We start from the raw sequence: 20,384 nt of genomic DNA, 5'->3' as shown, positions 1-20,384 counted from the left end.
GTGATAAACTATCTCTAAGCAATAATAAATCAAAAAGTTGTTGATAGAGATTAAGGCATAAAAAATGAATGCTGATGATGAATTTTTCTAAATTTGATCTTTTTTCTTTCTCCTTTAGTTTATGTATGTTCCAAATACCACATAAAACAACAGGTCCTTTGGTTTTCTATAGGACTTATTTGTTATAAAACTTTTTTTCAATAAATATTGTAAGAAAAAGGCCCTTGACTTGCACCAAGTTTTGATTTTGGCCCCCATTTGTAACTGAGTTTGACACCCCTGTTCTAAGCATATTTAAAGGCCTAATAAAATATCCTTTTTGCCTAGAAAACTTTACGCTGAGCCGTTTCGTGAATGAACAGAAACCTGACAGAATAAGTTCATTTAATTGTTGCCACACTCTGTAATTACAGGAACAATTGGTTCAATGTGAAAGGATTACATTATCATTTTCAGCGAACAATCATCTCTTTAACAATTGAGTGAAGTTGAATGGATATCTGTGATCTATTACAATTTCATAAAGGAAACAATGAATAATATTCTGATTGTCCAACAGCCAACAAATGTAATACATTTCTCCTGAAAGGATTTTAAAGAGAASCCCTTTTTTTTTGTCTTTAAGACAATGAGGCTGCGCTTTCAATGTGATTTTAAGAGCAGTCTCTGCTGTAATTGGGCCAAATACTTTCTTTCTTTTGGCAATAACSTTTCTTTTGCGGCACATTTCCTCAGAGTGGGCGACTATAATGACCACGAGTGATGGGTAAAAGAAGTCACCACATCCAGCTAAATGGGGGAGTAATTAAAATGATTACACTGGCAATTAAGAAAAAAAAATAGTATATGAAAAGCTCCGGCAACAATGATGACTCGTACCTCGTTTTCGATCTTGAGCAACTTTTTTACTGCCACCTCCTTGTCCTGGGAGATCCACTTGGCTCGGTACACGCTGCCGAAGCTCCCGCCGCCGCAGTTCTCGTAGAAGAGGATGTCATCGAACCGGATCTGCACGAACGACGCTCGGGAAGACGACATCTCATAATGATGTTCAGCTGCGACTCGGCCTCTGAGGCGGATCAAAGGACAGGAGGAAACGTATCAGCAACACTGTGTGCCAACGTTTTTAAACAAAGGTCTTGGGTGATTTGTTTGCACTCAGTGATGGGGGTGTCCCTGCCATGACAAGTTTTAGCTCAGTATCAGTAAAAGCCATGTTTTGTGTTTGTTAAAGCCACTGGGAAACAAGGGCTAGTTCTCTGTATGAGGATGCRTGCAGAGGCATGCCTGACAGGCTGGAGATGATGCAGAAATTACTGTCTCTTGTAAGGCCACAAGCAGGGAAAGGGAAAATTGTTTGGATTCAAAAACAAGGAGCCAATCCTCATATTCTCTTTATCTTTTTTTGTAACTAAAGAAGGAGCTCCTTCTGCTCACGTTGAGAGGCCAAACATCAGGTTATGCATGTTGGGAGCTGCTGAAAYCACACAGATTGATTTTTACATTTCTTATTTGTCTGTAACGCCATAAAAGCATCTTATGAAAAAAAAAAACAATAATTCCATAATTGAAGGGAAATTGCAGCTCTGTTCTTGTTCCTAGGTTTCCCATTTACAGCTGAGCAATTACAGCTTTTAAAAGGCTGTTACCTCGGTCTTCATTGGGATTACTATCCATCACAGTGGGAAATGTCTCCATTGTCACAGAGGGGAGCCACTTTTTTTTTCCTGCTGATTTACTTGGATTCGTGCTATACTTAGCTTCAAAGCAATTTGCTCAGTGGCCCAGCCCTTCCAGTATTGTGCGACCACTCCAGAAGCCTGGGTTACTGGGATATTTGAAGCACTTTTTCCAAAGTCATTGTTGCCAGTTTCGCACCTAATAGCTAACAKTGCTGTCCAAAAAGGGCAGCGATAACACCTGATAGCCAAAAGTCAAAGCCCAGGTAATCAGAGCTAACTGAGTTAGGAATGGCTGGATGTGGCCTCGTCTTCATTTTACATCTTGAAAGGCAGCAACAACACATGTAAAGAAACTTTACTGTGTAAGAAATTCAGAAAATGACCMTTAAAGCTTACCTGTAACATGGGTCTGGTACAATGAAGACAATAAAATGAAACTGAAGCAACAAAAGTGGAGTTTAAGCAGACATAAAGCAGGTCACAGGACGGGGTTACGAGTCGCTTCATAATACAACACAACCCTTACCAGTACTTTATAAGTACCCCTATATGCACCYTTTAAATACCCTATAAGTATGTTCCCCTATAAGTCTCCAGTAAATACTCTGCASTTGCGCCTCAGTTTATTGGCTGCATCCTCATGAGTGCRTAGYCCACCTGAGCCATGTGGGCCACATCCCACCCAGTGTGGGTAGGCTGCATGAAACTGCTGTGAAATGAGACGGTCTAGCCTAAYCTTGGCATGTTTGCWTGACCACACGCTRCCTTGTRRTGATCAGTTTCATATCAGACTTAAAATAAAGTTGGAAACTTCACAAGTCTTTTCGCTGGAAGAGTAACTTTACAATTAAAACRTTACACGTGAATAAAAAAATAAAACACATTAATGATTTGGGTTTAGCTCAAGTATCAGTACTTGTAGTTGTGTTTTATTTAGCATCTTATTGCAGCATGAATTTCATCAGCTAAGTTGTTTTCCTGGGAATCCTGGGATATCCTCAGCCGGGAAGGATACTCGGATGCATCCTTGATTTTCGAGACTTTGTGGGCTGCATGGAAGAGGAGCCTTCGAATTGGGACAGCACTTGGCACGGGGCAGTGACGTATGCAGATGAACTGAGAAACAGCCTGTAAGTACTATGTATGTACTCTAATGGTTACATCTACGGTATACTAAATGTATCACATATGTACCCCCGTAAGTACCCTGTATTTTCTCCTGTACCCAACCCAAAAGTCCCCTGAATATACTCCCATCAGCACCCTTTAAATACCCTGTAACCATATATGTACCCGTTAAGTACCTTGTGATTACATAAGTATCTTAAATGTACCCCCACAAGTATAAAGCATGCCATTTTTCCTGAGACCATGTTGGGTCTCCAYCCCAAAAGACTCCAAAGAAAAAAGTTATTAGTTTTTAAAATGTTTCTTTACAGAACACAGAATATCTTTGTGCTACAATTATTAGCTTTTACTTTGTGAATTTGCATCTAAGTGTCTGAAACGTGATCAATACATTTTACTGGAGCTCATCCAGTAAATGCTCAAATTTCTCTGTGATATTTACAACTTTATAAACTATTTATTACAGTCAGCAGCCCAACATTTACATCTACATTATATCACGTGYAATTTACAAGATATGCATCCATTTACAACCACTTGTCCTCACCTGGTTAATGCCATTTAAACTTCTAGTCTAACTTTCCTGAGTTTCAGTCCTTATATAAACATACCGACATTCAGAGMGCGGTGTCCAGTTTCACAGCAACCGGGTCTTTGGAGCTGGTCCAGTCTGGTTTGACGCTAAAAACTTTGTTTAAAAATAAAAAATAAAAAAGAAAGAGAGCGATCAGAGTTCCGGAAAATCTCATGTGACGTCCTTTCATTGGAAGAGGGTTTCTCCACGCTCTCCGGTGGTGGTGTTACTGGTTACACAACCGCAGCTGCTCATTTTCCGGTCAACCAAAGTGATGACAAGAGCCCCCCCTGCTGGAGGACAGATGAACTACATTCATCACCGTACAGTGTTTCTTCCACGCTTTTAGGCGTAAAAATTCAAACAATTCTTTTTTTTTTTACTTCCTAATCTGAGCATTTACATAAAAAATTAAAGATAAACCATAAAGAACATTTTGAAGTTTATTTGAATGCAATCCTGAGGGCTTTGAATAGAAAACGACTAGACATGTATCTTTTTTTCTTGTTTTTTTTTTTTTTTTTATTTATTTATTTATTTATTTTGAAGAAGAAGAAGTTTCATCAAGTCACTTGACGTGACTATCCAGTGAATGTTTGGGTGATGTGACCAAAATACTAGTGTTGTAATCAAGACCACCTAACCCGAGACCAAGTCAAGACCAAGACTTTTAGGGTTTGGACCAAGTCAAGACCAAGAACAAGGGAGGTCAAGACCGAGACAAGACCAAGACTTTTAGGGTTTGGACCRAGTCGAGWCCAARACCAAGGGAKGGYGAGACCGAGACAAGACCAAGACTTTTAGGGTTTGGACCAAGTCGAGACCAAGACCAAGACCAGAAAAAAATGTGTCCTATAAGATGGAGTATTGCGTACACATGTACAGTGGGGGGAAAAGGTATTTTGTCTCTCATAGTTGAGGTCTAACTATGATGTCAATCACAGGCCTCTCTCATCTATTTAAGTGGGAGAACTTGAACAATTGGTGCTGACTAAATACTTTCCCCCACCTTAGCTAACTTAATATGTAGAGCTAATATTGACAAACTCTTTGTGTGAGGGCAGAGGAAAGAATTTTGCTACAGAGGCAGAYTGTTAACGTTAGTGATGGTAAAAGTTTGACGTTGTCCCCACTGTCTCTGAAAGTAAAGCACTGCTGGATTTACAAGTTGCTGTACGCTTTCTTCTGGTTGTTGTTGTTTTACAATGATATTATTTATAATAATGTAGCCAAATTTTTTTACTTAATTTTGAAGACATCCTTAACCGCTCCCAGAGAACCATGGTTCACTGAGTGACTGGGGGTGCAGATGGATGACAGCCGATAACAAAAACACAAAAATAGCAACGGGTCAACTTTGGATTTGAATGAAAGCAAGCAAAGAAAGCAAGAATGTTATCAAATTAATTGGACAATAATCTGGCTGTTTAGTGATATTTCCACAGTTGTGGTCTTGAAATAAAATTCAGAGTCCTCAATGTCCGAGACAAGACCGAGTACAAATGCTGTCAAGTCCAAGACGAGACCAAGACCATCAAAAAGTGGTCCTGAGACCAGTCTTAATACCAAGACCGGTTTCAAGTACTACAACACAACAAAATGCCTCACAATTTGGTAACAAATTGGTAACCGAAAGACTAAAAAGTGGAGCTTTGTGTCTAAGAATGTTAAAATTAAACTCTTTCACCAGCTACAAACAAAACTGTCAACATATTCAATTAATAAGTAATCCAAGTGGATTTTTTTTTTCTGTTCAAAATTTAAATAAATTTGAAGATTTTAGGTCAATGTTTCTGGACAAAAAAATGTTAATTTCACTTTCATTTCTCTTAAATGCAGAAACACAAACTCAAATGACTGTTTCTGGATTTTAAAAATTCATTTTACTTTCAGTTCTCTACATGAACTAAGACTTTAGGTTTTTGGATAAACAATTTTATTTTCAGTCATTACATGCAGAATCTAAATACTTTGTCTTCAGTTTATTCCCAGTTATTTTATTTTATTTTTAAACTGAATTAGAGCTATACCAGTTTTAGCATCAATGTGTCTGAACAGAAGCCTAAAACCTGCTTGTTGGGCCCTTCTATTGATCCTTTTGTCAGTGTGACCTTGAGGAATTCAGGAAACATTTAGTCTGTTTTGTTGTTRCGATTGGGCTTGGTTGATTAGAACCCCAAGTTGCAGGACTGGGTGAGGGTGGCAAAAATATTTATTAAAGAAACCAAATAGCAGACGTGGCAGCAAACATGAACAAAGTCTTGAGCTTGGGCTTTGACAAGACCATGAGCACCAAACAGAAAACAAGGAACTGAACAGAATATAAAGAGAAACTAATGAGTAGAAACAAGAAACACCTGGGAGAGAAAAATGAGGATCAGGTGTGAGTGGGCGGGGCTGGWGCAAAGACAGACAGGAGGAAGAAAACAGGACAGRAAACTAGAATAAAATCAAAATAAAACATGAAACCAAACAGAACATGTTTGATAAACAAAACCAAAAACATTCTTTAAGCTTCTTTTCCTTCACAAGAAAATCAAAACAAAAWTAAAGCCAGTGGTTATATAACAGCTTAAATCACTCATTCCTCTGCTTTATTGCAAGTGATTTTGCTTTAATTGACATTTTTGCATTGGTCAGATTTTACCTCTAACGTAAGTTCATTTGAGTGTCTTCAGTCAAACTTAAACTTTAGCTACAGACTCTTAGGGAGTCTGTCTTAATTTAGGCAACTGTTTGTAAATCACACCTGAAAGTCATATTTATTATTGTTTTTATTCAGTATGAAAGTTGAGTTTTATTATTCTTATTATTTAACGGATTATTTGTTATTGAGGTTTTCAATCTTTAATTATCTTTCATGCTAATTTAGTTACTTCTTGTAGTTACAGCAGTTTGTTCACCAGCAGGTGTTTTAAATGTACTTTAAATTAAACACGTTAAACAACCACAACTAAAACTTTAGACACTGCACCCCTGCAGGACAATCTTCTTTTTTTTAGCAGCCTAACAGCTGTGATTGTCTCCTGCTTCCTTCTCTTAAGATATTCAATATCACTTGATAAAACACGTTCCATAAAAAAATAATAAGTCAGAGATGTTAAGAAAGTTCTTGTTTTATGCTCAGGTTCTCATAAAAGGACACATTTCACCCTTTCAAACTGTTCATAACAAAAGTTAAGTTACAAAGGTTGACATGCTATAAATGCTAACAGCATTGTGATACAATGGAAAAGCAGAGCATGAGAGTAACGACAGTACACAAATATTTATAAAATATTTCTGGAGACACTGTTATATTTGAAMCTTTAAAGGAGAAATGTGCTTATGATTTTTAAACATCTCCATGCTGAAGTCAGAATAAATAGAATCAGTACAAATATTGTTTGATAAAAAAGATACAAAACACATGCATAGCAGGAATTTAAAGTGTTTTCTAAATCATCACACTGCTTACATCTTTGATTTTACACATTAATCTACAAAATGAGACTCCCACCACTCAGGGATCCTTATTTTCTTCTTCTGTTTGAGTTGCAGCTGATATGATACCCGCATGACACCGATATGAGAGGTACTTCATCCCACAACAATTACTGTTGTTGAAAAATCACAGATTACTGTAATAAAAGGCTTAACAAGTCGGTGAAACAATATCTCATTATCTGATCCCTCATTAGGTCCTCCATGTGATTGCCTGGATTGGGCTAAATTCATGTCAGTGTGAAGCGCACGTCATGTTGTGGGAAAGCAGCAGGATGGGGTGAAAAAAGTCCGACCCTGAGGGGTGGGCAGTTAGGACCTGCGAGGCTCGAGTCCRTGAGAGAGCTGCGTTAGCGTCCTCTGGTTGTCGATCACACTGAGATGACGAACGTAAGCCCAGACGTCAGGGTGGTGCTTCCCAGCCAGTGGAGGGTCTGGATCTGGTTCAAATTTTAAAAAAGACAATTACTCTAACAAAAGAAGTGATCCCACATGTTCAGCTGGAGACAGATCAGGAACCAGGTGTTTAGATGACACATTTCTGTAATGCTTGATGCACAAGACAACAGTCCCTTSTTGTGGGACTGCCATAATGCCTTGTTGTGGGACCAAATTTCCCTCTGGGATCAATAAAGTATTTTTGAATTGAATTGAATTCTGGTCTCTCTTGGGCAACCTAAACCTTCTGTATGTGTGGACCTACTGAAGTACCTGTAGGTTTCAACTAGGGCTACACAATATTGAAAAAAACTGACATTTATGGAGATCCATTTGTGCCAAAAATATGTTGTTGAGCCTTAGTCCATGTTCTTAAACCTTGTGTTGACAYATAACATTGTTTTTTCTATCTATACAATTATACAAATGTTCCAAAACCATATGTTACAATATGAATAAATAAAAGAATTTTCAACAAATGACTTGAATAACACTTTAAGTTATGCTGCCATCTTGTTGGCGATGAACCTGCAACGATCTTACCTCTTGTTTGTGCACGTTACAAATCTGTTTTATACCACCTAACCTGTTGTCTCTGTGTCTATCCTAGTTTCTGTTTTCGTCACGCGTTAAAATTAGCTTTCATGCTAACCGTATTTTACCTCTTCTCCTCCCGTTCTTTATGAATTTAGTCATCATCCTCATTTTCGTCAAGTTCCTCRTCATCTTCCACAGCTCACAAATTCATCGACAACACTTCTCAGAAAAAACACAGCCATTGTTGTCCCAGAAGTTTCACAACAAAAGTAAAATTTTAGATGTTTTTTTTTTTTGACACGGAACCGTCCACTTCTGTCTGTGGAAGCAGCACTTCAAAATAAAAGCTGCAACGTACARACATTTATTGCAATGGCTTATGGTTTAGTGGTTTGCCTTCTACCTGCAATGTAAATGTTGCGCACAGGTACATTGTAAAGATGACATTCCAACGGCATATCRTGCAGCTCAGCAACTACCTGATAACACTATTGATCTACTCAGAATGCCACGTCTGTCCTCCGCTGCTGGTTCTAAATGTGTCATTTCCACACTAAACGCTGAACCAAACTACATTCTTATTGTCAGAGAGCATTTTTTAAATTTAGCTCTTCAACTTACTGAACGTTTGACTCCTGCAGTGTCTCACTACCTTCACTGTGTTGGCGATCATCCGCTGTAAAACAGAGAGACACAATAAGAAACAAACAACTGGGGGRAAAAGGAGAAGGAAGTTTACAGCAACTGCTAGACAGCAATCTACACCCGCAGAGTCTCACCATTTTCTCAAAATTGACCAAATTGTCAACAAATGTTTTGTTTCCCTCGTGTGTGAATGTCATGTCTGGAAGAAACGAAACGAAAAGAGGACAAAGTTTGTATTGAGGCGTTGAGGAGGAAGAGAACGGGTCACCAAGATGCTACAATAAAAAAGTAAAAACCTTTTATCATCAGTGGCATGAACGGAATGATGGGAGGGTCCAGTTTGGAGACTGTGAGTCTATAGGCCCGGTGGTTCCTGGTTGGGTCCTGTTGAAGCACAGACACTGTTCAGAGATCTGCTAAACAGGTCTGTCATTACTGACTTTAATTTTGACTGAAAGCAAAGGGAAGAGGGGAAAAGTATAAATAAATTAACTGTATTTAAAAAACTGTTAACTATACCATTAAGTTTTCAAACTCCTCGTAAAACTTCTTGAATTTGCTGGGCAGTTTCTGCAAGCACAAAAACAGGATAACAAGTCAGCTTATACAGTTCAGGTGGAGTGTGACCAAACCGCCTATTACTCACCTCCCAGGTCTGACTCAGTCTGCTCACTGCCGGGTTACTCAGGCCCATAATAACAGCAAAGAAGGTGTTTAGATTATTGTAGTCTTTGCAGCTTAGATAGAGAAGATAGCAAAAAAGGGTTCAAGTAAAAATAATAAAAATAAATRAATAAAAATCTCCAGAGAGAGAAAAAAAAAAGGCCCCACTTACTGAGCAGCGATCTTGATGAACTTTTTCAGCAGCTGCACTCTCTTGTTCAGCTGAGGACACAGACACATCTCTGTTATCACCCAAAACTGGATTTCATTAAACCTCCTCAGGAACAGATCCAGGTTCACCGTGGTTTTCTTGACGTATTGCCTTCCAAACGTGTGATAGATGAGCTCGAGCTTTAAGATATCAAAACAAAACAACTGCTTTAGAGAGTGGAACAATATTTTAACCTCTTTTTTTTACTTGTCTGTATAAAATACCTCATGAACACAGTGGAAAAGCTCCCAGTCATAGCAGGTCATGTGGTACGCCACATCTTTGGAGCTCATCAGCTCAAAACWGGTCAGGGACCCTGTGGATGGACCTTCCTGCTCAGGGAGAGGGGTCTAGAAAACACGCATATTGAAAAAAACTATTAAATCTACTAAATGTAAAAAGGCTTTCATTGGACATTTAAGAGRTTTTACAAACTTGTGTGATTAAATTATGCTACAGCAACAGTTAGAGATGTTAATGTAGGTTTAACTATTAAGAGGTGATTAAACACAAGTTGTTTTTTTGTCATAATTTACTACACCAACAAATCCAGCTGGTCCCTCTGGCAGACAAAGAGTCGTCCATTTGTGCTGAGTGTGGAGAAGACGGACACATCATTTGGCTTAAAGATAGATTTCTCTGTGAAAAAAGAAACAAACAAAACAAACGTTTGAAAAAATAAAATAAAAAGTTAAAACTTTTGTGAYTGGAACAATTGCACCACAAATCGTACTACTAGATTTGTTAACACTTAGAAAAATCACAATAACTAAATCAAAATAATAATCAAGTTAAGCACCATGTTTGCAAAATTTATCCTAAAATGTGCAAATAACATTTGAGTGAAAACTAAATGACAACTTCAAACTATTGCATTAGCATTTTTTAGAGAACTAAAGTAAACTGCAGGGGGAGTCGCAAATTTTATTTTGAAAATCTTTTAATACCTTTTTAAAGTTACGCCTTTAAACACACATTTCCATTATTTCAACGTGTAGGAAATTGATCATTTGAGGCATATACTATATATATATATATATATATATATACACACACACACACACACACACACACACACACACACACACAGTGTTCTTCTCCTTCTCTTCATTGATTTGGTGGTCCCAGACTGAAAAACATTGAAGACTCCTCTTTAATAAGTTCTTGTAATTTTTTAATGAATGGGTGCATCTGTGTGTTTTTGCTTTCATTTTCTAGTGTTTCTCTGTTCCCCTGAGTATCTCTGCCCTGCTGTCTTGCCTTCCGGCCCCGCCCACGCTCACCTGTTTCCTCTTGTGTCTCCCCAGGTGTTTCCCATTGTCTCTTAATTTGTTTGCTTTATATTCTGAGTCTTGTCATCAGTGTTTTGTCGGTTCATTGTGCTGCAACCCCWCAGCCAGTGTGATGTCTTCATGTTTTTCCTGACCTTCTAAGTAAGTGTTGAGCTGCATCGCCAGCCTTTTTGTTATTTAATAAAGCCTTTTTGTTGCACTTTCAATTTTTGCCTGCGCTCTGGGTTTTTCCTTGCCAACACGTCAGCATCTTGTGACATTGTTTGCTTAATTTTAATATATTCATAAATAAATTAACTGTTTATGATGAATGTCATTATATGACCTTCATAAAACTGTATGACACCAATACATCACACAAATAAATATGTTTTTTATCAGTATTTTCAACCATGTAAACCAATAAAAGTTCAGAGTATGTGGTCCCGCTTTTGTTTTTCACTGAAATTTAAAAAGTTTCCACCATATATCTTTGACTTCATGACATTTTCCAATGAAGTTAAACAAAACAACATGCTGAAAATAAGAAAAAGTTACATTTTTGGTCATTTGTGTTCATCAGTGGATGGTTAAATAACTCTATAGATGAAGGCAGAGCAAAAGTAGTGTTGAGCTTATTGACTGCTATTAAATAATTTATAGCTTATATATTAATATTATATTATGTTATGTCGCCCTTTTTTGCATCTACGGATAGTGTTGCTCCTCATCCTCAGAATGTCACCAACTTCCTCCTGAATCAGTCAGGTGGGATTATTAAAGCAGCACGTATGCCCTCTCTGTATTCTCTGTCTCCAACCATTTGTTCCTCACGTAGCTGCAGCTGCTCTCACCTCCCGCTGAGCTGAGGCCGACCAGGATCAGACCCTCTGCCGACCCCAGCTTGTCGGCCGCAGCGTCGATGACCTCCCTGACCGAGGCGGCCACGGGGACCCGGATGGTGGTGTAGGTGTGGTCACAGCAGTGGACTTTGAACAGAACTGGAGGTATGATTCCGAATAAATATGAGGAAGACAACTCTTAAGGGTTCACAATGTGTCAAGCAACACCGTTTAAAACTTTTAAAGTCATCTCTCGACTGCTCACACGAGATCTTTTATATAAGTTTGACGTGCAAAGTGTCGTAAAACATGCATTAGCTGAAGGAATAATTCATATTACATTAATTATTATCTCTCACTTACTTTCATCATCACCTTTAATGGGCTGACATTTTTGATGCTTCTCGTCCCCCATACTGCACAGTTGCAAAAGGACTTTGTGCTGTGGCAAAAGTAAGCGTGGATTCACAATCAGGCAGGAAAAAATAAATAAAAGTACATTAAAACAGTAATCTGAAAGCTGTATACCTTTTTCTGTGAGGATCTATCATCTGCACTAAAAATATTTAGAAAAAAATCAGAAACGACAGAACAAATTTCTTTTACAGTGCTTTGATATTGTGTTTAGAACCATGAACTATTTCACATTTGGTGACGATAAATTCTCAAACTTAAAAACATTTGACTGGAATTTAAGTAAATAAAGCAAAGAACTGCATGAAAGGCTCATCGTTCACTAATAATACAAGAAAAACAATGTTTATGTCCCTGTCCACGGCGATCTTCTTGTCCATTTAGTTTCTAATAGGTATTGTGGACTTACTTGCTTTTTGAAATGATCTCCAACTCTGTAAGTTGATCCCTGAGGGCTGGAAGCATTTTGACATCGCTAGAGACCATCAGGAGAAATTCCTGCAAAACAAAATAAGCTTAGTGTAAAATAAAGGTTCAACAGAGGTGAAACATGGACAAAAAGTTTAAGTAAATACCGATAAGCTGTAAAATACACTGTATAAATTAAATATTAAATAGGATTATGTTTCATTAGAATAAAACTGTATATAATCTGGCATATTTTATGTAGAACACAAATTAACATTAATTATTAGCTATGATAATGTCACTTTTAGCTTTACTTATTTCGAACATAATATAGATAATTATGTCAGAACTATGTGATTTAGTAGCTGAAGGAAATTTATTCTGTTTTACTACTGATAATGAACACATACTATTTTATTTCTATGGTTAATAGAATATATTTTATCCTGCCTTATATGTCTAATCATCTATTTTTATGATTAAACTGTGATTTAGTCGGGGTACAATCTGATTTGAGTGACATGTTATGGTTGACTCAAATAGAATGTGCTCTCTTTAATACTTAGTTAATACACGGCCCAATTACACTGACCACACAAAGATATTTTTTCTCTTCAACTGACAGGAAGTGTGTGTGTGTGAGAAGCTGATCTCGTGGTCAGGGAGACTCCCCCTCAGCGTTATAATGGTTTGAAATCGGCAGGGCCAGAGTCTGAAGATGGTGTTAAAAACAAGATTGTATTTCCTGATTCGGTGCCRCTCACAGAGAAGTTAAACTGTGGTTGGACCAGCACTAGTAATGTGTGGTCCTCATTCTTACATTCAAGTCTATTTGGTATTTACAGCGGGTAAAATAAGTATTGAACACGTCACCATTTTTTCCTCAGTAAATATATTACTAGAGGTGCTAATGACATGAAATTTTCACCAGATGTTGGTAACAACCCAAGTGATCCATACATACAAAGAAATCAAACCATAAATGTCCAGAAATGAAGTTATTTGTAATAATGTGGAATGGCACAGGGAAAAAGTATTGAACACATGAAGAAAGGGAGGTGTAAAAAGGCATGGAAAGCCAAGACACCAGCTGAACTCTCTCAGTAATTAGAAAGCAAGCCTGCCCCTTGTCAGTGCAAATTAATATCAGCTGGTTCAGTCCCAAATGATGGCCAGGTATCACACAAGAACCATCTGATGATGGGTAAAAGTAAAGAGCTCTCTCAAGACCTTCACAACCTTATTGTTGCAAAGCATAATGATGGCATCGGTTACAGAAGAATGTCTAAACTTCTGAAGGTTCCAGTGAGCACTGTTGGGGCCATAATTCAGAAGTGGAAAGAACATTATTTCACCATAAACCGACCACGACCAGGTGCTCCTCACAAGATTTCTGACAGAGGAGTGAAAAGAATTATCAGAAGAGTTGTCCAAGAGCCAAGGACCACTTGTGGAGAGCTTCAGAAAGACCTGGAATTAGCAGGTACGWTTGTTTCAAAGAAAACAATAAGTAATGCACTGAACCACCATGGCCTGTATGCACACTCACCACSCAAGACTCCACTGCTGAAGAAACAGCATGTTGAAGCTCCTTTAAAGTTTGCTGCACAACATTTAAACAAGCCTGTGTAATACTGGGAGAATATAGTCTGGTCAGATGAGACCAACATTGAACTGTTTGGATGCCAGAATACACATCATGTTCGGAGGTCAAATGGCACTGCACATCAGCCCAAAAACACCATACCAACAGTGAAGTTTGGAGGTGGGAACATCATGGTGTGGGGCTGTTTTTCAGCATATGGTACTGGCAAACTTCAAATAATTGAAGGAAGGATGAGTGGAAAAATGTACAGAGACATTCTTGATAAAAATCTGCTTCCATCTACCAGGATGATGAAGATGAAACGTGGCTGGACATTTCAGCAAGACAATGGGCCCAAACACAAAGTCAAGGAAACTCTCAGTTGGTTTCAGAGAAAGAAACTAAAGCTGCTGGAATGGCCCAGCCAATCACCTGACCTGAATCCAACAGAAAATCTATGGAAAGAACTAAAGATCAGAGTTCATAGAAGAGGTCCACGAAACCTTCAAGATTTGAAGACTGTTTGTGTGGAAGAATGGGCCAAAATGACACCTGAGCAATGCATGCCACTAGTTTCTCCATACAGGAGGCGTCTTGAAGCTGTCATTGACAACAAAGGCTTTTGTACAAAGTATTAGATAAATTTCAGTAAGTGTGTTCAATACTTTTTCCCTGTGCCATTCCACATTATTACAAATAACTTCATTTCTGGACATTTATGGTTTGATTTCTTTGTATGTATGGATCACTTGGGTTGTTACCGACACCTGGTGAAAATTTCATGTCATTAGCACCTTTAGTAATGTATTTACTGAGAAAAATGTTGACGTGTTCAATACTTATTTTACCCGCTGTATGTCTGGTTGTCAACACGCAGTGGAGTAAACTGAACACTTTTCTTTTTCATTAGGTTTTCAAAGAGACAAGACTGCACAAAAGCACGTCTCTGACACAGTTTCTGTTCACCTGTGTGATATTGTGACTCCACTGACCTCCAGGAAGGCCCTGTCCTCCTGCTGCAGGAGATCTCCATGCACAGCGGCCCATTTCACCACCAGGCGGATCACCCTGCGCTTGTTGTTCAGCGTGTAGTCCAGCTGCTCCTGCTCAGAGCCCTGCGAGGCCCGAGCGTGGTAGCTGCAGAGCAGTTAAAGAACGACCCCAGCAAATGTTGCTTTTCACATCAATTTCATCGGGACTCTTAACCGCACCACAGAGGTGGAAGGATACTGGTCTCTCAAGACTGGACCCAGCTGACTGTTGGGTATGAAGACACAGTGCATGAGCACAAAATCATCTAAGGCTGAGTCTGTGACAGGAAAACAGAGAGGTTCATCAAAGACTCCTTCAAACACATGTCCCTGTCAACTCTGCAGGCAAGTGAAAACCAGTGATTAGATCAGCGCTGTGACGTGTAGCTAATTACAGATGAGGACAAACAGGTCACTGCAGAACAGGTCGCAGTGATGGAGAGACAAAACCAGGGASAATTAAAGACCTAAGGATTATATTTCAATTGCTGCCCTTGCAGACCAAACATATACCAGAGAAGTATCGCAAAAATCTTAATGCTTCGAGTATTTGTTGTGAATGACTGCCAGCTACTATCACAAAAAAAGCTTAATATCTGCAAAATTCATAGAGCTTTAGTCTTTGATTTTATTTTATTATTTTTTTGTGTACACTACAATCCAGGGACAGCCCTAACCAGTTTGCAACCCTAGGCCAGATTTCAGGTGGTGCCCCTTGAGCAATTTACTAAATGTCACTGCCAATTTACATACATTACCAGACCAAATTGAATAGTTTTGTTTTTGATATTATTGTTTATTTTTAGAAACCAAGTTTTATGAAGGTAGAACTCTGAAGACCAGATTTTAACCTAAACTTTATCTGAGATCATGGCTGAAACTTTCATTATCCTTATTTGAGCACCAGGAGTTTAGTCCTGACTGCATCATATGATAYTTTTATCACCGAACATCCTCTGCACCATATAACACTTCATGTAGTAACAAAGCAGGCTGAGAAACTCACAGAACAAGTTACCTTCATAAACCTGAATAACCAGCGATTATCCTACAGATTAAATCAACTATACTCTGATAAAATAATTATAAAATATATTCTTTTGTCCCTCATTTGTGATGCCCCCCAGATGGACAGCACCCTTAGAGTTTGCCTATACTGCCTACGCCACGGTCCGGCCCTGCCACAATCAGTTAGCAGTGGCAGCCATCATGAACTGGATTAGCTCTAAAATGTTGTGAGTAGACATACATCTTTTGATCACTTTATAAAAAATTTCATTAAAATCCATCCAGGAGTTCATGAGATATTTTTTCTAACAAACAGACACAAAAGCACATACCCAAACAAAGACAAAAACCATTGCACATTAAAGGTGTAAACAACAGATATTGCCGTATTATAGGATGGTATCATTTTGACGTTCTGGTCATGACGTGGCAGACAGTACCTGACTCTGTGAACTGAGAATCCAGTCGCATCATTTCAAGAAGATGCTCCAAAATCTTTTCGGGAGTCCCAGCCATGATGTTGTATCTGAAGCGGCACAGAGCAAAAAACACATCCTTCACTAATCAAGAAATACCGGCTCTTAATGTTTAATGACACGCCTTGGGCCCCTCGACTGATTTGTGTTACTTCAGAGTGTTTCTGTGATTGCCTCATTTGATAACAATCCGATTTACAATCAGTGTTCTTGGGTAGCTGAAGATGAAGAGGAGTCTGGGATAAGTGCCAGGAGAAGAAGCCAATATTAAAAAAAAAAAGAAACAAAGGGGCATCTCGTATGTGAAGAAGAATCAACACAGTCCAGCTTCGGCTGTTTTTATTACTTGATAACAGCGTGACAAGAGGGASGGGAGCTACAAAAGCAAGGACGTGTCTTCCCTTCTCTTGGGGCAGACTTGACACTCTCATGTGTGAAGAGTGGAGTTGATTAGAGGGCGACCCTGAACAAGTAATTGTAACTTGCCAAGCCTCCTTTYCCCCCTAGGAGCTAGGCCATCATTACCATTAATGTGTCTCTCTGTATTACAGCCACTGTGAGCCAGTGACAGATGCCTCTATTAAGATWACACTCGTGGCTGCAGAGGACTGGATTGCTGTGCTCGTGCTGCATGCACTGTGCACACTTTGTGCTGGAATCCAGAAGAAACAAATAAAACTGCYTTTAAGTTAGAGCTGTGTTTGGAACAGCTGCTGCGCTTCAGCTTATTCCTCGGTGCCACTAATGTGTACATTTGAAATAAACTACACGTTTTTTTACGTCAGTGTGTCACAAACAACATCTAGGACTTAAAACCTCTCCCTCCTCTCCTTCACACTGTAATGGTTTGTTCTCTAACAAACACACATTCCTTTGGAGTCTGAGCTTCTATTTTTTGGCACACAAATATGAACAGAAATGTTTTAAAAATCTATTTACTCCTACTCAAACTAAAAAAATGTCTAAAAAGGTGGAAGGACGGGAGCTAAGGRGTAATGTATTTTTACAATGAGAATTATTCACCATATAGTGTTGGTGATTTGATTTGTATAAGTTTACCAAATATATTCACATTATATAATATTCATATTACACTGTTTCACATTGTATCCCATGTTTTTTTTTTTGTATTTTATTGTAATGCATTACTGTATATCATATTATACTGTACTGTAACACATTATACTGTGTCATGTTGAATTYTATCTCATCAGTTTAAATTGTATTGTTTCATACTGTACTACATTACTTTCTATTGTATACGTACTATAATGAATGACATGTATTGTTTTGTGACATTTTGTTTTATAATACATTAAATTGTATCATGTTGTAAAAAACTATATATAATATAAAATATAATAATAATAATAATATTTTATCGTATGATCAAAATGAGCTAATGGGTTCAGAGTTTAGTTCTATATTATCTTTTTTGTTTACTGACCAATCCTCCTACTTCAGAGSGAGTTTGTCCATAATTATATTTTTTTATCTTTCAATTTTTATTAAAACTTCTAAGGTTTTATATTTAAAAAAACTTTATAACAGGGCTCTTCAACTAAATTGCTGCAGAGGCCACAGTTAATGCAGGCCAACAGCACAGGGGGTGAAAATCCAGCAATAAAGTTATTRTGTAAATAAACCAAGTATTACAAAGATCTGTTAGTTTATTTTGAATACAACATACAGAACCCTATATAATAAAAATAGTGATAATAAAACAATATCAAAAACTATAATAACACATTCTGCCTTCTATTTAACCCAAATAATATTTTGACATCTCTGACTTGCCAAATTTTTAAATCAATTTAATTTTCACTTGCATAGCTTTACTTTCAACTGCTTGTAATTTTAACTGTTTTGGGTGTTCAAAGAAATGGTTCAACCAGCTTCTGGCCATGATTCTGACGTCTATGTTTACCTAAAATAACTTGTAGTAATTAAAGTAGAAAACCGGGGCTTTGGGTTTAAGAGATGAATAAACCAATGGGTGGGCCGAACTTTGGTCACTCACAGGCCAAATGTGGCCCACAGGCTGCCAGTTGAATAGCCCAGCTATGCAATATGTGTCTGTCTACATTTTCTGTTCTGTTTAACATGTTTTTTGGACTGGGTGGTGGGAACTTTTACTTGTAATGAGATGCAGAGGATCCTTGGACGGAGTTTCGACTCTTCTCCAACACCAGAACATCTTGACCATGTTCCTTCAGACGRACGGTGTTCGCCTCCACATCCTTCGTACCACAATAAAAACACAGTAAAAAAAGATAAAACAGACATTTTATTAAGATGAAATATGTCCTCCAGAGATGCTGTTTAAGGTAATCATGCTCTGATCTGCTTTATAGATGGAGTATAAACATCAATTGATATTCATTTTAATATTCTATTGTCCATGATTAATTAAATAAACACTACATACACATTTCCTTTTGAAATATGGAAAACTGTACAAATATGCATTGATATGAGCACATACCAGATGTTTTTTCCACTAAAATATTTTTTCTTTAAAAACTGAACAGTGCTCAGACTTGTAAAAATATATTTAAAAGAAAATTATTTTTAAATTTGTCAGGCTGAAGTCTGATGGCGTCTGAAAGACACATCTTCAGGCAGGACAAACAGAAACACTACCATGTTGGACAGTCCTATAATTAATTTGCTGGATTGTCAGTCACCAGATGTCCCATGTCTGCCCATTTGGCACAAACCTGCTGGAGCATCACTACACATTCAATCTTAAAAGTTTTATTTTATTATACTTGATTTGTAGAGGGAAACCTTTTTATAAGCCATCAGAGCTCGCAGATGGAAAGTTTCCACACAACAAGTTTGCATTCACAGATAATTAACTCCAACAGACGGGTCGTTATCAGCTTCTTATTAGCTGGAGCATTATTTCAGATGTACTGTATGTTGGTGTGGGTCTCAGTCTCATCTCGGTGCTTGAATAAGAGGGCTTYTTGTGTAGCAGTGCTGCATGGCTGCCAGCAGAGGGTAGTAGGGTCTCATATTTTACAACGACATTCATCAACCTRAAACTCACCCTTAAAATCCTGTTAAAGTCCTCCTTGTCCACCCTTAGGAAATGACAGTTGTCCTCTCGCAGGACGATGGAGGCAGCACGGGGAGCKTCGTTGACAAGTGCCAACTTCCCAAAGTCATCTCCCTCATGCAGAGTGCAGACAACGCCCTGTGTGGGAAAGAGCACTAATCGCTTATAGATYCATCCGTTAAAGTGAGACAAACTGTGTCTGGAAAAATACCTACTTTCCCATAGATGACAACGTTGACCGAACCTTTTAGAATAATGTACCAGGATGTGCCCTCCTCACCCTGGTTGAATACTGAGATTAAAGAAACAAAAAGTGCTTTTTAGTAACCTAATCTGGGAATGTCTGAAACAATGTTTGTAATAAGTTGATTTTATCATTACCACGGGSTAATTGTGATGATGATTAAACTTACATACAGTTCCTGCCTTTGYGTGGGACTCAAAGTTGAGAACTCCAGCCAGTTCTCTCTTTACCTGTGCAAGCAAAAGTTTGAGTTAAACTACAGATCAGATATTTGGACGGTTACCAAAAAAAAGGAGCAAAACGTACGCAGGTGTGTTTTTTACACTACATCTGCTCCTCTACTGTCACCATAAAAATGTCTCATAAGAGCTAAAAAGGTGTTTTAATCCCAATCTGAGCACTCAAAACACAGCTGTTAAACCAACACATTATCATATATGGGTATTTAATCAGAAATTTATTATCCCATCAATCATCTCACCATTAATTGACAAGTTGGATTAGATTTTAGGTTTAGGTCAGTGTTCAAGTCAAGGGATCAGGGTTACTGGTTAGGCCCAGGGTCTGCAACCATTTCTGCTCCTTGGCTCAATAATTTACCTAATTTATCTAACCTAATTACCTAATTTCCCTCTGGGATCAAGAAAGTATTTTTGAATTGAATTGAATTGAATTGAATT

At 38.1% G+C, this 20,384-nt stretch overlaps 2 protein-coding genes across 3 annotated transcripts in view; both read right to left on the bottom strand.

Moving 5' to 3' along the window:
- Positions 1–3,596, bottom strand: part of map3k20a (mitogen-activated protein kinase kinase kinase 20a) — a 30,711-nt gene extending 27,115 nt beyond the window's left edge. Inside the window, exons 1-2 of one of the 2 annotated variants that reach the window (XM_014001378.1) lie at positions 3,422–3,596; positions 880–1,069 (exon numbers count right to left, since the gene is read on the bottom strand). In XM_014001378.1, coding sequence (XP_013856832.1) covers positions 880–1,038 — 159 coding nt within the window. In that variant the 5' untranslated portion in view covers positions 1,039–1,069; positions 3,422–3,596. Of the gene's footprint in view, positions 1–879; positions 1,070–3,421 lie in introns of those variants that run through there. The other variant, XM_014001381.1, reaches the window with a different exon arrangement.
- Positions 3,597–6,482: 2,886 nt separating this feature from the next.
- The window catches only part of rapgef4a (Rap guanine nucleotide exchange factor 4a), a gene marked incomplete in the record, with an annotated part of 39,342 nt that continues 25,440 nt past the window's right edge, over positions 6,483–20,384 (bottom strand). The window contains 20 exon segments of the mRNA XM_014001376.1: positions 6,483–7,307; positions 8,464–8,518; positions 8,622–8,686; positions 8,784–8,871; positions 9,007–9,057; positions 9,134–9,224; positions 9,323–9,501; positions 9,586–9,711; positions 9,903–10,000; positions 11,487–11,633; positions 11,838–11,916; positions 12,003–12,030; positions 12,298–12,386; positions 14,874–15,018; positions 15,112–15,190; positions 16,361–16,446; positions 18,533–18,636; positions 19,452–19,598; positions 19,676–19,752; positions 19,874–19,934. Coding sequence (XP_013856830.1) covers positions 7,180–7,307; positions 8,464–8,518; positions 8,622–8,686; positions 8,784–8,871; positions 9,007–9,057; positions 9,134–9,224; positions 9,323–9,501; positions 9,586–9,711; positions 9,903–10,000; positions 11,487–11,633; positions 11,838–11,916; positions 12,003–12,030; positions 12,298–12,386; positions 14,874–15,018; positions 15,112–15,190; positions 16,361–16,446; positions 18,533–18,636; positions 19,452–19,598; positions 19,676–19,752; positions 19,874–19,934 — 1,923 coding nt within the window.

The sequence above is a fragment of the Austrofundulus limnaeus genome, unplaced genomic scaffold, assembly GCF_001266775.1.
Source record: "Austrofundulus limnaeus strain Quisiro unplaced genomic scaffold, Austrofundulus_limnaeus-1.0 Scaffold9, whole genome shotgun sequence".
Classification (NCBI taxonomy): domain Eukaryota; kingdom Metazoa; phylum Chordata; class Actinopteri; order Cyprinodontiformes; family Rivulidae; genus Austrofundulus; species Austrofundulus limnaeus.
Note: the sequence above shows the minus strand (reverse complement) of the source record. Positions and strands in the feature narration are given on the sequence as shown.